The following is a 19931-nucleotide window of genomic DNA, read 5'->3' as shown; positions in this document are numbered from 1 at the left end:
CAGACATATGAGTGAAGAAGCCTCCCGAATGATTGTAGCCCCCCATCATTTGAGCTATCTCCAGCTGAGTCCTTGACATGGAGAGGCAGAGACAAATCAGCCTTGCTGTGTCCTTTCCTAATTCTTGACCTAAAGAACCCAAGAGCATAATAAAATGATCATGAAATTACTACAAAATGACCATGAAATATTGTTTTATGCCACTAAGTATCACAGTAGTTTGTTATTCAGGATGTATGACCTGAACAAAGTCTACCAACTATTTGGAAAAATATTATCTTCCCCTTTGATTATTTTTAGAATTCTAGTTTAAAAAACTAATTTACATTTTCATTAATTCTTAAAATTACAGAGTATCTTCCTTCCAACTAAAAATATTACCACTGCTTCTTTTTCCTTTTCTCTACTCTTCTTTAGAATGGAACACCTGGTTATCCTCTGTGAGTTCTTCAGGGAAATACATATATATATCATTAGGAAACTGCCTCTTAGTTTTTTCTTCCCTTACCAGGATAATCTTGGTTCTTTCCACCTTTCTTTGAGGTTCTTTTGCCAAGCACTTAAGTTGGTTTTGTATCTTTGTTATATCTTCATTCTATCATTTTCTAGTATTTTGTGTCTATTTTAGGTTGTGCAACACATAAGTAAATAAATTAACATAAGATCTAGTCAAAATGTATGTTAGGGGAAGATTACATCAGGGTTCCTATTTTCTCTGTTTCTACATATACATATTAGCATTTATTTCCTTTTAAAGCCACATAGGTATGTTGCTGATTTATAATCTTACAGCTACACTGATCCAAGTAAGTAAGAATTAAGTAATTCTTGTACTTAATTTTTTTTTTCCTATAAATGGTCTACCTTAAGCAAGAACGCTGCAGTACTAGAAAAATTATAGAATTTGAAGCCAGAGATCTAGATAAGAAATATAATATTGGGGTTATTTTATTTTATTATTTGCTTAACATCTTTATTGGAGTATAATTGCTTTACAATGGTGTGTTAGCTTCTGCTTTATAATCTAGGTAATTTTAAAGTAAACATCTTACAATTCCTTTATCAATCTCCTGAGTCACAAAGCTATTGGGAGGCTCAAACTGTCAACCAAGATAATCAAAATCTCTGTCCCGGGCTTCCCTGGTGGCGCAGTGGTTGAGAGTCCGCCTGCCGATGCAGGGGACACGGGTTCGTGCCCCAGTTCGGGAAGATCCCACATGCCGCAGAGCGGCTGGGCCCGTGAGCCATGGCCGCTGAGCCTGGGCGTCCGGAGCCTGTGCTCTGCAACGGGAGAGGCCACAACAGTGAGAGGCCCACATACCGGTTAAAAAACAAAAACAAAAACAAAAAAACAAAAAATACTCTGTCCCTAGCACCAAAGGTCCTATATCTTGCCTTCTACCATAATCTGTTTGGGGCCCCATTTTTATATTAATATAAATTTGATAAGCAAGTTTTATTCCAATATCTATGTTGATAGTAAGAATAATGGGTCTTAGAAGAAATACCTTAAAAGTACCATTTACCAACACCCTCTACTGAACATCATTATCTACATATAAATATCCAGGTCTAATAAATTATCTCAAAAAATGAAGTTAAAAATGCATACCTTCCTTCTTCAAGTTCCTGGATCATGTGCATGTGAGTGTATGGGGAGTAGAAATAGGTATTTCCCTTAATAGGAAGGGATGATGCCAGAGAGCCAGATTCAACTTAGTTATCATAGCATACGTCTCTCCACCTTTGGGTTTCACAATGAATTAACAAATAAGAATAAGGAACATAATATCTGATATTTTATTTTTAAACAGAAAGGCCCTATTACTATAGAAAGGACTACTTATAAGCGATCAATAATACAAACACATGACAGACAAAACACATGATGGAAACTTCATTAGGAAGGCATTTACTCTACAGGATCTTACCTGCATAGCTACTATATAGCAAAAACATTACATTAACATCCATATTATTATTATTGATGTTAATTGTTAAAAATAATAGCAACTACCATTTATTGAGTACTTGCTTAATGCTTATACTCATTGTACTAAACTCTAAATATATATACCTTTAATTAATTCTTAAAACTAAAGCTCAGACAGGTTCAATAACTTTCCCACGGACACAGTTTTTATGAAGCAGAACTAGGATCTCAACCTAGATGTATTGCTCCAAAGCCTTTGTTCTGAGCCACCAGACTACTGTGGAGGAAATAATTTAAATATATCACAGAAAACCTCATACCTCCTTTTGGTTATATTTGATAGCAAGTTTTAGACGACTTAAATTCATTCTTTCTTCTAGTAGTCCCCGTTTGTCAAGAGGCTCATCACTAGATGTATGGTTTAGGATAACTTCTAATTCGCGAGAATTCCGGGCTTGTGCAAGTAAATCTTTAGCAAACATTTTACATTGCCGGGCTAGTTCCTCATAATCATTCCTGCAAAGTGCAACAGTCTATTATTAGAAATGTCACTTCCATCTTCTAATTAAGCTGTTTTCACTAGAACATTTTTTACTCAGTAACATTTTAATTCTGATACTGCTACACAACATCTTTTGTGCTGATAGTCAAAGGAACCTACTGGTGCATAAATTCTCCATAGCTTTGGGGAAAATTGTAACACGATTATGTTCTCTGTGTTCACACTGATAACCTTAGGTAAGCACAATGTTTTCTTACATATACTGATATTCCTAGAAGTTCTGATAATATTTGTCAACCAGCTCTTCACTTAACTCATTTGCCCTCATTCTATAATAGTTTTGTATAAAGCTTCCTTTTATATTATTTATCTAAACAATAGATAGTAATATCTTGATGCTATCCAATAAATTATTATATAATTTTTAACTGGAAGTTTTTTCAAGGATAGTCTACAACATGTTTATGCTACTTCTGATATTAAAATAGTATTGTTTCATTTTTAAAGTGCTCATTTAAACAAAATTCAAGTTAGAAAGAAAACTACTGAAACACACCTAGTACAGAATTCTCTTTCAGAATCACTATTCCTTGAAAGTTAGGACTTACCTGCTCATTAAAGGCAAGCCTAAATCACTTCTGAGAAACTAAGAAGTTTTAGTAGATAATTCTTTTTAAAATATCAATTACATTAAGCTTATGCCTGAGTGGAACAACTTAAGAATAAAGTTAGAAATAAATAATTATGAATTAATTGGGGTTAGATTTCAGAAAATAATTTTTCATTCAGTTTTTTTAAAGGGAAAGGAAGGGAAAATAGGGAGATTTCCCATTGATTAATTTTTTTTTTCCAATGGGATTTTCCAAGAACTGGCTGCATAAAATTATAACTCAAGGAATTAAAAAGTTTTCCTCACCAGCTAACATTTTTTCATCCATTCTTGCCACTTACTATGTAACCAAAATTATCTAAGAATAAATAGTTGAATTTCTTTTTTTAAAAAATTAATTAATTTATTTATTTATTTATCTTTGGCTGCGTTGCTGCATACAGGTTTTCTCTAGTTGTGGTGAGCGGGGGCTACTCTTCGTTGCATTGCGCGGGCTTCTCACTGTGGTGGCTTCTCTTGTTGCGGAGCATGGGCTCTAGGCACGCGGGCTTGTGGTGCATAGGCTTAGCTGCTCCGCAGCATGTGGGATCTTCCCGGACCAGGGATCGAACCCGTGTCCCCTGCATTGGCAGGTGGATTCTTAACCAATGCGCCACCAGGGAAGCCCAGTAGTTGAATTAACAAACAACGTATTACCTACTTCTTAGTCTAGGAATCTAACTGCAGTCTAATCAATTTTATGTCTACATGCTATGTTTCTCCTACTAGAAAATCTCACCAAACAGTGAAAAGGGACAAAGTCTGTGTGTGTGGAATGTACCCAACATACAAAAAGCATTCTATATGCTTCTGAAAGTTATGAAGGATCGGGCTCCAAGGATGATTACAGAATCTAGGAATGAAGGGAGTAGGACAGAGAGCAGTTATAAATAAGTTTTTTCTTGCTTAAGGCTACCATTCCCACTACTCTTCACACTGCCTTAGAATGCCTCCGGCAATGCTGAACAAAGCAGGGATTTAAGGGTGGTGGAAGAGTGGAAGAAGGAAGATGGGGAAGGAGTGACGTAAGTGGTACTGGGGTCTATTCCACTGAGGGAAAAGGAAAATCCCAAGTATGTGGCAGCAAGGTTTGGTCATTTTGGATCAAATGTAGATAAATAAATGATAATTTGGTCTATGAAAAAACTCAGGCTGAAGATATTCTGGAAAACAAAGAGATAATTTACAATTTCCAGGGCTTCCTTGGTGGCGCAGTGGTTAATAATCCGCCTGCCAATGCAGGGGACATGGGTTCGAACCCTGGTCCGGGAAGATCCCAAATGCCGCAAAGCAACTAAACCTGTGTGCCACAACTACTGAGCCTGCACTCTAGAGCCCGTGAGCCACAACTACCGAGCCCGTGTGCTGCAACTACTGAAGCTCATGCACCTAGAGCCCATGCTCCGCAACAAGAGAAGCCACTGCACTGCAATGAAGAGTAGCCTCCGCTCACCACAACTAGAGAAAGCCTGTGCACAGCAACGAAGACCCAACACAGCCAAAAGTAAATAAATAAAATAAAATTTTTTAAAAATTTACAATTTCCATTCATTCCCACCTGAATTCCACCTCCACAAGGCTTAGTTCTTTTAAATCAGCACTAAGTTCAAATGCTCGCAGAATTGGATCCTCCTCTGTTAACATTATTAAAGCTGGACTGGCCAAGCAGCGATATATATCAAGACGAAACCTGTGATAAAATTTGATTCCATAATGTAAAACAAATTTATTAGATAAACATGATCAGTATCTTTAGCCTATAATTTTCATAAATTTAAAGTATTATAAAATTAAAAGAAAATAAAACTATAAAATACTTATTATAAGGTAACCTGCATAAAAAGAAAAAGACTTAAAAATAAATATTTTGAAATATAAATATTGCAATTTTTTATATATACTGCTTATAAAGAAATTGTTTTAGTATTTGTTTTCATAGATTCAAAACTTTGTATCCTTCAATTCAATTTAATTAAAAAATGTCTATTCCTGAACTCAGTATTATTTTAAATGAAATATGTTAATAACTAATACATTTTGAATATGATATGGATGATCATTAAATTTTCCTTCCCCAGTGATAAGTTTACTTTAATATGCTACATATGTATAACACATGACTCATTCAACCAGGTTATTTTTGAAAGACCTTTCAAATCTTAAGAATGATTTGAATGAAATCATTGATTTATGTCTAACCTCTAACTAATAGAAAAGTACTCCCTTTACCTTCTGTAAACTAATTAATGTTTATAATCAATATCTAAATAGGAACCAAGTCAGAAAAATTTTGCTATAATTCTTTCATTTATAAATATATAATTCTTAATTTAAAATTTGGTAGGTATTATATAAATATTTTTTCTTTTAAATACAAATTTAATATATGCTTGTTTAAAAAAAAGCAAGCAGTTTAGAAACATAATGCTCCCCAATTCTCCTCCTTCCACCAACTCCACTCCTCAAAGAGAGTCACATTTCAGAGAGTTATGAAAATCTTTCCTGATATTTTCTATTCACACACAAACATAATCAGACACACTGTGTACAGGGACAACTATTTCTTCTTTTTTCTTTTCTGAGTATGTTTATTGATTTTTATCAATTTTTGGTTATTCATAAGGAATCAGCTTTCATGCTACTTTTGTGACAAGCCTACAACCCTAAAATTCTTAGGTGAAATTTATTGCATCTGAATTTCCAAGACACTTTTTAAATTTTTTTTCTTTTTTTATTTCTTTTTTTAAATTAATTTTTATTGCAGTATGGTTGCTTTACAATGTTGTGTTAGCCTCCACTGCACAACAAAATGAATCTGCCATACATACAGATATCCTCTCCCTTTTGGGCTTCCCTCCCATTTAGGTCACCACAGTGCATTAGGTAGAGCTCCCTGTGCTGTACAGTATGTTCCCATCAGTTGTCTATTTTATACATAGTATCAGTAATGGATATGTGTCAGTCTCCCAATTCCTCCCACCCTACCCCTTTCCCCCTTGGTATCCATACATTTGTTCTCGACATCTGTGTCTCTATTTCTGCTTTGCAAATAAGATCATCTGTACCACTTTTTTAGATTCCACATATACGCGTTATTATATGATATTTGCTTTTCTCTTTCTGACTTACTTCACTCTGTGTGACATTCTCTAGAAGGGACAACTATTTCTATGTCACTACATATAGTGTCATCTCGTTATTTCCTAAAACTGGATGGTTTTCCATTTGATGGCAGTCCATCCAATCTCCATTAATGGAACTTTAGGTTGTTTCTGATTTTTTACTTCCATAAAATAATGTAAAACTGATTATTCTTTAGTTCATATACCCTTTGCATATTCAGAACTGCTGGATAAAACACCATGTGCATTTTAAATTCTGGTAGATGTTTCCAAAGCACTAACAATAAGGAGAGCTCATTTTCCCCTACATCTTCATTAGGACATTGCTACCCTAACAGATGAAAAATGGAATTTTAAGAGTTGTATTACTCTGAATTTCTTTAAAAGCTTAAGCATCTTTTCATGTTTACTATTTGTTTATACTTCTGTAAACTACCTGTTCATTTGCATTAGCCTATTTTTCTGGTGTTTTTTTTTTTTAAATCACCAATTTGTCAAACCTCTTTATATATAAAAGAAATTAGCCCTCTGTCTAGTCAAAAATATTTTAAATACTTTTCTCTCATTGGTTGTCTTTTACTTTGTTTGCAATGGAATTTTTCTGTATGGAAATTTAAAACTTTTATGTAACAAATTTATTGAAATATTCCTTATTTACATGATAGGTCTCATGTCTTACTTAGACACAAAAATAGACTCTATACAAAGCATTTTTTTCTATATAATGCATTTCTAAGAAAACAATTTTTATGAAATCCAGCTCTGATCGAGATATTTAATTAACAAGTACAATTACCTGTATCTTAAGTAAGGATTTCTACAGAGGTATTTGCCTATACCAAAACTGTCCAAAAACTTGAGAAAAATATATATAATTGAGCAACTTATCTTTCTGTTTCCATCATAGCAATTAATTTTTATAGTAATTAATTTTATCAGATTGTCTCTAAAAATGACTTTTGTATTAACCTACATAGTCATGTTTCAAAATATGGATTAGTGACAAAATGCACAGGAAGAGTGACTGCTAGTACTGGTGGCAACCGACTATGCTGGAGTAATAATGGAATAGCCATAGTATGGAAAGCAATTAGATATAATCTGAAAAATAATGAGGCTGCCTCGCTTTATTAAATCTGTCATTTTTGGTATTCAAAACACTATCAAAAGTAATGGTGGGGGCTTCCCTGGTGGCGCAGTGGTTGGGAGTCTGCCTGCTGATGCAGGGGACACGGGTTCGTGCCCCAGTCCGGGAAGATCCCACATGCCGCGGAGCCACTGGGCCCGTGAGCCATGGCCACTGAGCCTGCACGTCCGGAGCCTGTTCTCCGCAACGGGAGAGGCCACAACAGTGAGAGGGGTGCGTACCGCAAAAAAAAAAAAAAAAAGTAATGGTGGGATATGAAGAGGTCAGTGATTTCACTACACAAAATATATGCATAAAAATGGACAAATTTTTTTTTTAAAAATCAACTATTTCAGGTCACTGGAAATTGTCTATTGAGAATCAATTATTGGAAAACTGCCAGAGCTTCAGGCAGGAATGGCTGGAATCCGCAGCCTTCTCACCTGAGGCTACCTCTTCACCTCTGCCTCCAGTTCACTCAATGAGAACTGCAGTTTTCCAGCCTGAAGCTGGTAAATCTGTATCTTTGTGCTAAAGGGGTAAAAATCAATTCATTGGGAAGCAAAAACCTACAGCTCTGCTGGCTGAAAGGATTAGACTTAGTAGAGATGAACAAGGGAAACCTGCAGCTTTGCAAGACCAAGCTTGCAGTCTGATTTGAGACAAAGAGTGGACCAATCAGAAATTTAATAGGGAGATCTTGGAAATGAGAAAAGATATACAAGCATTCATATATAGTCTCCACAAATCCCTGGCTGACTAAAAAATTAGGCATGTGTGCCAAGCATTAGAAAGTCTGATAAAAAGAAAAAGTTCCTCAAGGGAACTCTTGAGAAATGGCTGCAACTTTGAATGCCTTCTCCAAGTAACTCACAGACTGTTTGTTTGTGTCTTATATTCCACATACAAGTGAAATCATATGGTGTTTGTCTTTCTCCGTCTGATTTATTTCACTTAGCATAATGCCCTCAAGCTCCATCATGTTGTTGCAAATGGCAAGACTGCATCACCTGGCACTGCATCATCTCTGAAATTTAAAACCCAACATCTTAGAAATACAGATTGCCTCTCTTCCTTATTGCTAGTATCCTAACTCTTCAACGTCACTGAAACCTTTACCCATCCCTTACTCATTTGTTAGCTTCCTTTTCTCCTGCAGGTCTGCTTAGAAATTCCTGGAAATGACTTCAGTCAGATGCCTTTGACATTTGCTATAACTGTTTTCTCAAACATCAATAACAAACTCTCTCAACGTCTTCAACAAATATACCAGACCATCCCTAAATAAACCACACTCACATACTGTGTAAAATGCCTTTTACGTGTTAATTCTTATCGATACTTAAACACTGAGCTCAAGCCACAGCTCCTCTAAAAACTTTCAAACCAAGCTTTTTCCACAGCTCAAACCAAGACAGGTAAAGTGTTTTCTCCAGCTCCAACCCCCCACCTCCAACTGCTTAAACTACACACATATTTAATAAGCATACCTAATAATATTTAATATTTGAAAAATATTTATATTTAATATTAATAAAGGATTTTAATACTAGAAGAAGTCTTAAAGATCATTTCTGCTTGTCATTTTATAGCGTATTTTATTTTATTTGCCAAGCTGCACGGCTTGCAGGATCTTAGTTCCCTAACCAGGGACTGAAACTGCCCTATCAACTTCACTGACACTGCCCTCGGCAGTGAAAGCACAGAGTCCTAATCACTGGATTGCCAGGGAATTCCCCATAGACTAGTCATTTTACAACTAAAAAGTTAAATGAAATTGGCATAGCTATTAACCAGATCTTATCAAAGAGAAACACAGATCTCATTGTAAGATAGACTTGAAAATAGAGGGACTTCCCTGGTGGCGCAGTGGTTAAGAATCCGCCTGCCAATGCAGGCGACACAGGTACCAGCCCTGGTCTGGGAAGATCCCACATGCCGCAGAGCAACTAAGCCCATGCACCACAACTACTGAGCCTGTGCTCTAGAGCCAACACAGCCAAAAATAAATAAATTAATTAATTAAAAAAATAGAAAAAATATCCAGTACAATCTCTGCAAGTAAACATTAAATTGATTCCCAGGAGACTTTTCCAATTTATGGATTTGTGACTATCTGTTGAAAGGTGAGGAAGGAGGGAGGGTGGATGGTTTGCAGCTTTAAAGCTAATTTCAAATATACTGCACAACAATCCTTAACTAGAAAACAATGTCAACGGATGACCTCGGACTTCCAAACCACATTTTCTGTAGTAAATGCTAAACTTGATACTATTTCAACTATATTTGACTACTATATAGATAGTATATACATAAAGGCATATGCTGAAAATTAGATTCTCAAGTCTAGCCCAGAACCATACACCTTATACAACATGCACATGTGTGATCTTGCTCAACCTGTCCAAGAAGGGGTACTTTCTTGTTCATTCACTCCTCAGTTGTTCTTAATATTTTTGACTGGGAAGAATGGGAAGAGAAGAAGACTCAAATACTGTGTGAGAGGGGAAAAAGAGGCATAACAGGTTGAATATCTAGTTAGATAGATAATAGTTTTTATTTTCTTATAAATAAGACAGGAAGTGGTATCTCTACCCCTTCCAGTGCTTGGAAATTCTCTTAGATTAATAAACTCTGCTTTTAAAAAGCAAATAGTGACCCCATCCCTGTCCAGCAGAAGTATGAGATAAACCTTATTCATTATTTGAAATTTTTTCCTAATGATTCATCATTTAGTAAATACTTCTTTAAAATGCAGAACTCATTGTATTAAGCAAAGGAGCTAGAAGTCTGGCTTTCATTAGTCATTGCAGTACCATATTTCTTAAAGTAGACATAGAAAGAACAACAACAACAAAAACTTCATTGACATATACCTTACTGCATAATACATCTTAATTTAAACCTTAATTTTCTGACCTGGAATGTCGGAGGCTGTCCTTTTTGTTTTTTGCAGAACACAATGTACATTCACAGCCAACCGCATGGGGCTTAGGTAGAGATACATCCTGTTTTAACAGCATTGTAAGAATTTCATAGTTGTTACGATGAGCAGCTAAAATGACAGGTGCAACATCCATAGTTGTTGAATACTCAGGATTCTGAATTCGCTCCATTAGTTTCTGAAAAATATTTATATAAACGTCCAAAAGTTCTTATTTGTGACTTCAGAAAAACATTTATCTAAAAAATGTAATGAAAAATATTGAATGCACAAAGAATACAAAAATTATTTTGAGGAATATGATAAACATTTTCCTAGGATCAAATCTTTTTTGAAACCTCAAAACTTCAACTTTAGTTAATAAATGCAATATAATCATGACAGACAAAATCTTCAATAGGAAATGTTCATACTAACAAAGAAGTGTGGATATCTAGAGAAATACTTTAGGAGAAAGTGTTTCATTTTCACAGGATTATGGAAACATGCATGACAAGGATAAAGAACAAGAATTTTAGAAAAACAATATAATGGAAAAACAGAAATGTTAAAAGTAGGCAAAATATAAATGCATGAGAAAAACAAGTTTAATTCCACCTCTATGGCAAAACCTTGCCACATTGATAGCAACGAAGTTACTTGAAAGGAATAAGTAAATAGGAAGCACTCTTCATTTTGTGTAATTCTCTACATATTCTCAAACACCACCTATACTACTTCCTGTTACAAATGCACAAAAACACTAACAATCATAGCTCCTGGAACTATTAGGCAGTTTACATTTATCATCTCATTTAATCCCAATAGCCTGCAAAATTGAACATTATAATCCCCACGAAGAAACTGAGGCTCAGAGAAGTTAATGTGCCCGAGCTACGACGAGAGTGGCAAAGTGCAGATAGACCCCAGCTGAGTGTTATTCTGGAGGCTGAGCTCCTTTCACTACATGGGCTCATGCCTCGTGATTGCATGACACGAGGAAAGAAACATTAGTAAATAAAGAGCAGGATTAAATAAAGAAGGTTGACTATTTTATGACTATTACATATTCTTTCTAATACTTATCACTTTTTCACAGATGTTTTCCTGTGAGCTGTTTGATTCCATAGTATAAGCTCATCAAGTTCACCATTAATTTTTGTAATTTTTATTAACATTGTAAAAGTAGTGCACACATTATAAAATATCTGAAAAATATGCAAAAGCAGAAAGAATAAAAATGTTCATGTTCCTACTACCCAAAACATTTTACAGTATTTCCTTTTAGTCCTTTCTCCACCACACCCGCTTTTTAAGGGCAACTTTGGCATGAATGACTTGGCATCAACGATTAAAAACAATGGTCCTTAATATTTTGAAGATCAATGACCCTTATAATGATCTCGTAAAGCTATAACCCAGAATCTTCTGGAAAAAAAAATTCATGTACAGAATTTTGCATGCAGTTTAAGGAAGTTCATAGACTCTATGTTCAAGATATTTTATTCTGCTAATATAAATAATACTACCACAAACATCTTTATGAATACAGCTTTTTCAAAATTCAGGATTATCTCATTAACATAGAACCCCTGAAGTGGAATTATAGGTCTGAAGGCCACGAACAATTTTGAAGCTTTTTATACATATTATCAAAGTCCTTTTAATAGTTTATATTACCAATAATATAGGAATGTACCCACCCACTAAGGTTTACTCACCAGCACTGAGCATGATCACACTCCCAAGTTATGAGTGAAAAAACTATCATGAAATATTAATTTACTTTTCTTTGATTACTGGTAAATTTTAGTATTTTCTGACATTCTTATCTTTTTTTTCCTCTTTTATGAATAGTTTGTTTATACACTTCCCATCTATTTATTGGGGACTTCAAATTAATGAATTTATTTTAAAATTACAGAAAAATCTAAGAATTTACTCCATTCCCCCTAATTACAAAAAAAGAGGTTATAAAGAGGAGAAAATCATATTTAATCCCTTAAGGAAAAAAATGGTCCTCATTTTTCCTATGAAACATAATTAACTGTATGAAAAAAACTATTAGAGACAGATGATTAAAGTTCCTAATTTCAATGCTCATAATATAATCTACATACTATCAAAAAAAACACCTGTATTTAAAAGTGAAAATTTATCAAAAAACAATTTTGATAAGCCAAGAATATACAATGAATTCACTGAGATGGTAAAAAAAAAAGTATATAAAAATATTTGATACTGCCTGTCCAGTTGTAATGAGGCCGTTAAAATGTGATCTTGTCACTGGAAGTATTCAGGCAAAGCCTGGATAACTTTCTTTGTTAGAGATAGTGTAAAAAGTGTTCTTTCATTGAGTAGGTGAGGACTGACCACACTTACAACTCAGTATTTGATTGGCAGTGGCAATGGTGATGAAATGATATCAGTCAGTTGCTCCAATACCCTGGCACACTACACTCACCCTCCCTAAGAGTGTAAATGGATTAAAAGACTAGAAGGTGGAATAGGTATACCAAAATATGCTAGTAACTGCAGGATAGGTGTCAGAAAATTGAATAGGATTTCTGATCATTTCTGATCTTTTGGATAGGAGTTATATTATTGGCCCTTTTTTCTCTACTCTTGTTGGCTGCTTACCACCACTTAAACTAGTTGGAACTATCCTCTGGAGAAAGTCATGCTTACACAAACTTTGTAATAGTTTAAATGAGAGAAAAATATTTCAGTTAATATATGATAAAGTATGCAATTTAGGGGAGCTTCTCATCGCTCTCAGAATATGGCGGATAATTTGCAACCAATTTATAATTCTTTCTTAAAACAATATTTTTCTTCTGAGTATAGCCAGTTTACACTCCCAGAAATTAATTTTTACTGATTGTTTTACTACATCCTCACCAATAATGAATGTTATAACTTTAAAATTTTGATACACAACAAATATCTCTCTCTCTTTTTTTTTTTTTTTTTTTTTTTGTGGTACGCGGGCCTCTCACTGTTGTGGCCTCTCCCATTGCGGAGCACGGCTCCGGACGCGCAGGCTCAGCGGCCATGGCTCACGGGCCCAGCCGCTCCGCGGCATGTGGGATCCTCCCGGACCGGGGCACGAACCCGTGTCCCCTGCATCGGCAGGCGGACTCTCAACCACTGCGCCACTAGATAAGCCCCAAATATCTCATTTTTACAGTAGAATTTATTTAATTATTAGTGACTATCTTCCTAGTTACAAAAGCAATAAAGAAAAATTTTAAAGTAAGGAAAAATATCCTTAATTTGGCAATGTGATGACTGCTGTTAGGTAACATTTTGCTACATTTCCATACAGTTCCTTTTCTGTGCATATTTTTAATCTCAGATCATATTATATGTACAGTTTACTAGTCTCAGTTTTTCCCTTCTGTATCATATTTTTTCATGTTCCTAATTATTCCTTTAAAAAAATCATGTTAATATATATGTAATTATTTATGTTTCCAATCTTCTATTTTGGGATGTTTAGATTGTGTCACATGGTTTTTTCATTGCTACAATTAAGATTACAAGTAACACTTCTGTCCACATTTCTGACCATTTCCTTTACAAATTCCTAGAGGAGGAAGCGCTAGGTTCAAGAATATGAACATCTTTCTTGTTTATGACATATCCTGCCAAACTACTTTTCAAAATACCCTCTTCCAGTGGTGTATGAGGCTGTACTACACCTTTGCCATCAATGGTTATTAGTTTTTTTTAAAAATTTGCTGTTTGATAAGCAAAAATTAGCACCTCGTATTTGATTATTAGTAAGATTTAATATTTTGTACTTTCTTTTGAGATTTTTCCATGTCTTTTATTGATTTTGATGTTTTTCATCAATTCATCTAATATTAAGATTATGAATTTGATATATGCTGGAAATATCATTTGAAAGTTATCCATCTGCTTTCTAAATTTTGCCTGATGTCTTAATTCTAGAAGTTTAATTTCTATACAGCCAAAGGCTGTGCCACTGTGATTTTTCTCAAAAGTCCTTCCCTCCCAGTCAAATATTCACCTACATTTTCTTCCAGTTCTATGGTTTCACTGTTTATATTTAACTTTTAAATGCACCTGGAAGCTAATCTGTATTTTCAACTTAACCTGCAGAATGTTCCAAACTAAAAATACTGGATCACACTGGCAAAATTATAGAAATATCATGAATTTTAAGAAGGCTTCCTGAGAGCAACATTAATTATTCTTGCAAATGTCTACTTACTTTAAAGCAATATTTTACAGAGTAAAAAACAAAAATCTATTTCTTTAAAACAAAGCAAATTGGAGGGGAGGGAGAAAAAAATGGCAGTGGGGCAGGAGATCTATTTTGGTTTAAAAATCCAAATTAATAAATATTTAAGAGTACTAACTACTATAGTTGGTCTTGATGATCGTTTTGGTCGATGATTAAGTAGTATATCAACAGCTCCCACTACTTCAGAGTCGATTGCCACCAAAAGTGCATCTGCGGACTTTAAAAAAAAAAAAGGTTAAAACTGAAAATGGAGGATAAAAAGGTAAACTATTTATTTTTACTAATTCATAAAGAAAACTATTTTTTTAAATTGAAACTGTATTATATACAGTAATACTGAATTTTTAAAAATTTAGACTGTCCAAATAGTACATCTGCTAGCCTTGGCAGTTCTTCAGTGTACCACAACACACGTATTTTTGTCCTGGTTTCACTGAATGAGCTGGTAAAATAATGAATGCTTGATAGTGGGGTTTATTAATGAAACAGTGCTGATCTATGCAGTATTAGTTGATATGTTATTTTTTTCAAGATGTTTACTCTCGAACTTTGGACCAAAAGAATCTTCATTACTCCAAATCTATAAAAGAAATTGCCAAGAACAATTACTACAGGTAAAGGATTGTTTTCTGTCTGATAAAAATGATAATGCAACCATGAGGCTAGGGGACAATGAAAAATATGTTAACAGAAGGCGGAGCCCCTCTGTTCTCATCTTTAAAGCACACACGGCTGACTGAAATGGTACAAATATAGCATTAATATTAGCAATCTTTTTCTTTTTGTTGGTGGTGCCACACTGATTGCGGGATCTTAGTTCGCTGACCAGGGATCGAACCCAGGCCACAGCAGTGAAAGCGCCGAGTCGTAACCACTGGGCCACCAGGAAATTCCCAACATCAGCAATCTTAGCAAGTAAAAATCACAAAGAACTAGGATACCAATGTCCTTAGAGACAAGCCGGAGAAGTGACTTTATAGTTTTACTCCCAAACTATAGGTCATTTTGAAGCTCCAACTTTGACAGGAGGAAAAAGTAATTAAATAGAAGCTGAGGAAATGGAGATTTTTCAACTTTTCGATATAACAAACTCTTCAGTCCTATTGTGATATTTGGCAAGTGAGACATCAGGTTTGGGGTTTCTTTTTGTTTTGCTTTGTTTTGTTTTTTAAGGAAAACCATAAAGGCAGAAGCAAAAAGTGGGGATAGGTAATGATTTAATCTAAGAAAATACCCTGATTATTTAAAAATGTACCCTGTACATTTTTAAACTATTATACTGTTTAACAACTATTTAAATCAATATTCTCTCCCATGAAAATGAAATTATACCAGATCTTTAATATTCTTTGTAGCTGAAAAGAAAGCTTTCATCCACTTTCTCTAGATGTCAAAAACAGGACTAAAAATGGCAGACTTCATCTGGTTGTCTAAAAATAGGACTAAGCACCCCAAATAATTGGGTTGGGGTCACATTCAACCATTAGGAACTGCCTATGTATTCCTACGGGAAAAACTCCCCACCCTCATGGGAAATTTAATTCATTATTTTATCCCTTAAACATTTTAGGGTTCACTGGGCTGTAGCCTACTCTTTAAAAGCTAGCGCTATTATTCTTCTGCTTTACAAACGTTTCTCTTCAGGTTTTACTGTACTTGGTCAGGTGAAGCAAACAAGCAAAAAGAACCATGTGTTCATTACTACTAAACAGTTCATTTATGGTTTTTAATTTTAACCTATAAAGCTACCTATAGTAATGCCACTGCTCTCCAAGTCAAAACACCAGGCAACTCCAATCATCTGAAACGTAGCCATGGATCTAGCTGCAAATTTCTCCCCAAACCATACTGAGCTGTCACAAACGAACTTCATGGGCATTCTTTCCTAGAAGCAACTGCCTCACCCACACCGACTTAGAGTTGTCCATAACAGACACCTGGCTTTCCCAAGTACCCTTCAGACTAGATTAAAACCAACAAAGAAGGGAGGATGGGTGAAAAACGGCTAAAAGTTGATCATTGAGAAGATAAAATATCAGCATAGCAAAATCACTATCAATACAAAGCAGTCTGAAGCCACTTAATGTAAGGGAAAACATGTCAATAGTCTCAGACTATATGAAGCAAAGTAAAATGATTAAACTCTCAATGATTCCCACTTACGATGGTAAAGTTAAATTATATTCAGATATACTATTTAGTAAAGAATAAAGAAAGATTCATGTTAAATCTTTCAAGGCTTAAAAGGATAAGCTTCAGGTATAAAAAGATTTATGTAAAAAAGTCATGTAAGGAGTTGCCCTGGACTTATTCTGCACAATGCTGTTACTTGATATATCAAAGGCAGCTCCGAAGGGAAAAATGTTTTAAATTATTTAAGTATCTCTAGGCATACAAATGTCCTCATTAGTTTTGCTTCCTAATTTTTCACAGATATTTGACCATTCTTTATTAAAATCTATTCAGTACACACCTATTATGTGTTAATGAGGTTACTATCTCCCTTCTCACCTCAGAATTTGTCTTTTCAACAATTCCCATACTCTCTCCTCAAAGCTCAGATACTCATTTATTTCATTCTTTCCCAAAGCTAAATTTTCCACCTAGGTATTCTATTTAGTGCTCTGGTCTTCTACAGGACCTTGGTCCTTCCTTCGCAGAAACACCAGTCCCAGCCCTCACCTCCCCAAACCTCCCAAAACATGAAATACTTCCTCACTCTTTGTTAATTGACATGATCCTCTCTTTCTCTCACCACTAGAGTTTTCTTTCTCTCACTCTCAGGCTCAAACTCATGCGTGTCATTTTCTCTAATTCTACTGATGCCAGTTTCAAAATCCAATGGCCTTTCCTACCATTTTCCTTGATTTCTCAGCAACGTAATAAAACCGTTTCTTTGGTTTTCACAACGTTGCATATCCTAACTCCTTTAATGAAACCCTTTCCTTCTAATGCCCTTTTTTAATGTAGATGCTCCCTGAGAAAGAATCAGCACTAGTTGTTTGCTCTTCTCTATGATTTCATCCACTCTCATGATGTCGGGTCATCTCCATGGCCACGACTGCTGTATCTCTCCAGCCCAACCTCTCCCTAGAGATGTCAGCTTTCCACTGGAAACTGCCTGATAGCCCCAAAATAAACAAGGCTAAAACCAGAATTCACAGTTCTCTGCCCCAAGTTTGACTTAACTTCCTGTTTTTCTTGCATCATTCTCCCAGTAACCCATGTTTAAGATTTTCAAATCATCTTGGACTCCTTCTCAATACCCCCCTCCAAATTTAAATACTAAGTTCTATCAATTCTTCCTTCATAACATCTCTCACATCTACCATTTTTTCCCCTATTCTTATAGCCACTATTCCAGTTCAGGCTTTAACCTCTTCACATCTGGATTATTATAAAAACTGCTCACCCAAGCTATTTATAGCCTTCCCCACTTCCCATTTTTTAATCTGTACTGAACACAGCCACTACATTAGTTTTTCTAAAATACCATTGGACACATCACATCCTTCCTCAAAAATTATTTAATGATCTCACTATCTATCATATAAAAGCCAAATTCCTTAGACTGGCATTCAAGCCCTTTTCATCAGTTTTGTCTTAGTTATTTTTCCAGATATTTTCCACTACTATCCAACCCAAATATTTTGTTCAAAAAGGCTAAGTCAATTCACTCTCTCAAGAATATACATTTACATGCCTTTGTTTACGTCCTTCTCCACCTCCTGTTTTACAGTAGTTTTAGGTAGCAGGTAAAAGCATGGACTCTGGAGCCAGAACCTGGGTTCAGATTCCAGATCTGGCATTTACGGAGTAACTTTGGGCATGTTACTGAAACCTTCTGTACCATGGTTTCCTCCTCTATAAAATGGGGATAATAATAGCACCTATCTCATAGAACTGTTGTAAGGATTAAGGAAGTGAATATATATTTAAGATTCCTGTCACACAGTAGAACTATATAAATATTAGCAATTATTAATATTTCAAGGCTGAGCTCAACTGCCATTCTTCCATGAAACCTTTCTTGCTAGCTCTAAACCACAGTGATCTCCTCTTTCCTATGTCTCCAAAACATTTATTGTGAACCACAAAAGTTTAAGTATAAAACAGGGTTTCTCAATGGTGTCACTATTGACATTTGAGGCCAGATAATTCGTTATTGTGGGGGGCTGTCCTGTTCACTGTAGGATGATTAGCAACACCCTTACCTCCTACCTGCCAGACGCCAGTACTAACCCACCCCCAAGCTGCAAAACCATAAATGTTCCCAGACATTGCCAAATGTCCCCTAAGGGACAAAACTGCCGGTTGAGAGCCACTAGTATAACACAAGATAAAATACATGAAAGCACTTTGTAACCTCAAAGCGACATACAAGGGTCAAGTACTATTACCACCCAGCACTTATGAAATACACTTTTGTATCATTTGATTGATTTAAAATTCATATGCACTTTCATTGTCCAATTGGTTTTAACATCCTTTAGTACAGAACTCATGTTTTACATATTCATTTCCACAGTCACACCCAACCAAAGGCCTTGGACATCTGTTGACTGACAGATAAGACATAGGTAATTTAAGATGGAACACAGTGAACTGGAAAGAGCATGGGATTTGCAGTCAAAAGGTTGGCTTCAATCTTAGCTTTGCCCTTACTTATTTTAGAACTTTGGGCAATTCATTACAGTCTATGAGCCTCAGTTTTCTGATCTAGAAAAAATATAACATCTAGACAGGCTGCCTATGATGTTCAAATGTGATCAGGTATGTGAAAGAACCATGTATACTGCAGAAATTTTATATACATAGAATCTTACATGTAAAAAGACAAAATGATTATTATATCAATACCCTAATACCTCTTTTACATAGAATCATCAGAGACTTTCTTTGCGACATTATTTTATAGGTAACTGAAGCTTATGCCTTTAAGTGTTTAACTTTGAAATTTAAACAAATTTGGTGGAAGTTTTCTGCTTTCAGAAGTACTATATATATTCTTCTTTCTTCAAGTAATACGTACTGAGTATAATTTAACTTTCCCTTACTGACTCTGGGCCATTGTTATAAACAGCAATTACCACTCTAACATACAGTACCCTTAGAGATTAACAGGTATCTAATGCTATTGACTCTTTAAATAGAGTCAGAGGTACTGTGCCTAATTTTTTTCCACTGCAGCCTTATGCCCTTTCTGTTGCCCCTGTAATTCTCTATGGATTAGAAAACTAAGTAAGTTTGTTAAAGTGGAACCTAAAGTAAGAAAAAACAGATTTTGAAGGAGGACTCCAGAATTACCCCTATGATAAAGCTCATAAATGGGAAACTTCACCGCCATCTACCCTGGCTGCTCAGAGGTATTTTTCACTTACTTCCTGGTTCTCGGGGGTGTTC

At 35.2% G+C, this 19931-nt stretch overlaps 1 protein-coding gene across 2 annotated transcripts in view; it reads right to left on the bottom strand.

Moving 5' to 3' along the window:
- Positions 1–19931, bottom strand: part of TRPC1 (transient receptor potential cation channel subfamily C member 1) — a 63995-nt gene that overhangs the window by 31833 nt on the left and 12231 nt on the right. The window contains exons 3-6 of one of the 2 annotated variants that reach the window (XM_027091609.1): positions 14644–14745; positions 10252–10454; positions 4643–4774; positions 2254–2449 (exon numbers count right to left, since the gene is read on the bottom strand). In XM_027091609.1, coding sequence (XP_026947410.1) covers positions 2254–2449; positions 4643–4774; positions 10252–10454; positions 14644–14745 — 633 coding nt within the window. The remainder of the gene's footprint in view (positions 1–2253; positions 2450–4642; positions 4775–10251; positions 10455–14643; positions 14746–19931) is intronic. The other variant, XM_027091610.1, reaches the window with a different exon arrangement.

This window comes from Aethalodelphis obliquidens, unplaced genomic scaffold (assembly GCF_003676395.1).
Source record: "Aethalodelphis obliquidens isolate GAN/ISIS:26980383/991018 unplaced genomic scaffold, ASM367639v1 scaffold72, whole genome shotgun sequence".
Classification (NCBI taxonomy): Eukaryota; Metazoa; Chordata; class Mammalia; order Artiodactyla; family Delphinidae; genus Aethalodelphis; species Aethalodelphis obliquidens.
The sequence above is the reverse complement of the archived record's forward strand: the minus strand, read 5'-3'. Positions and strand labels throughout refer to the sequence as shown.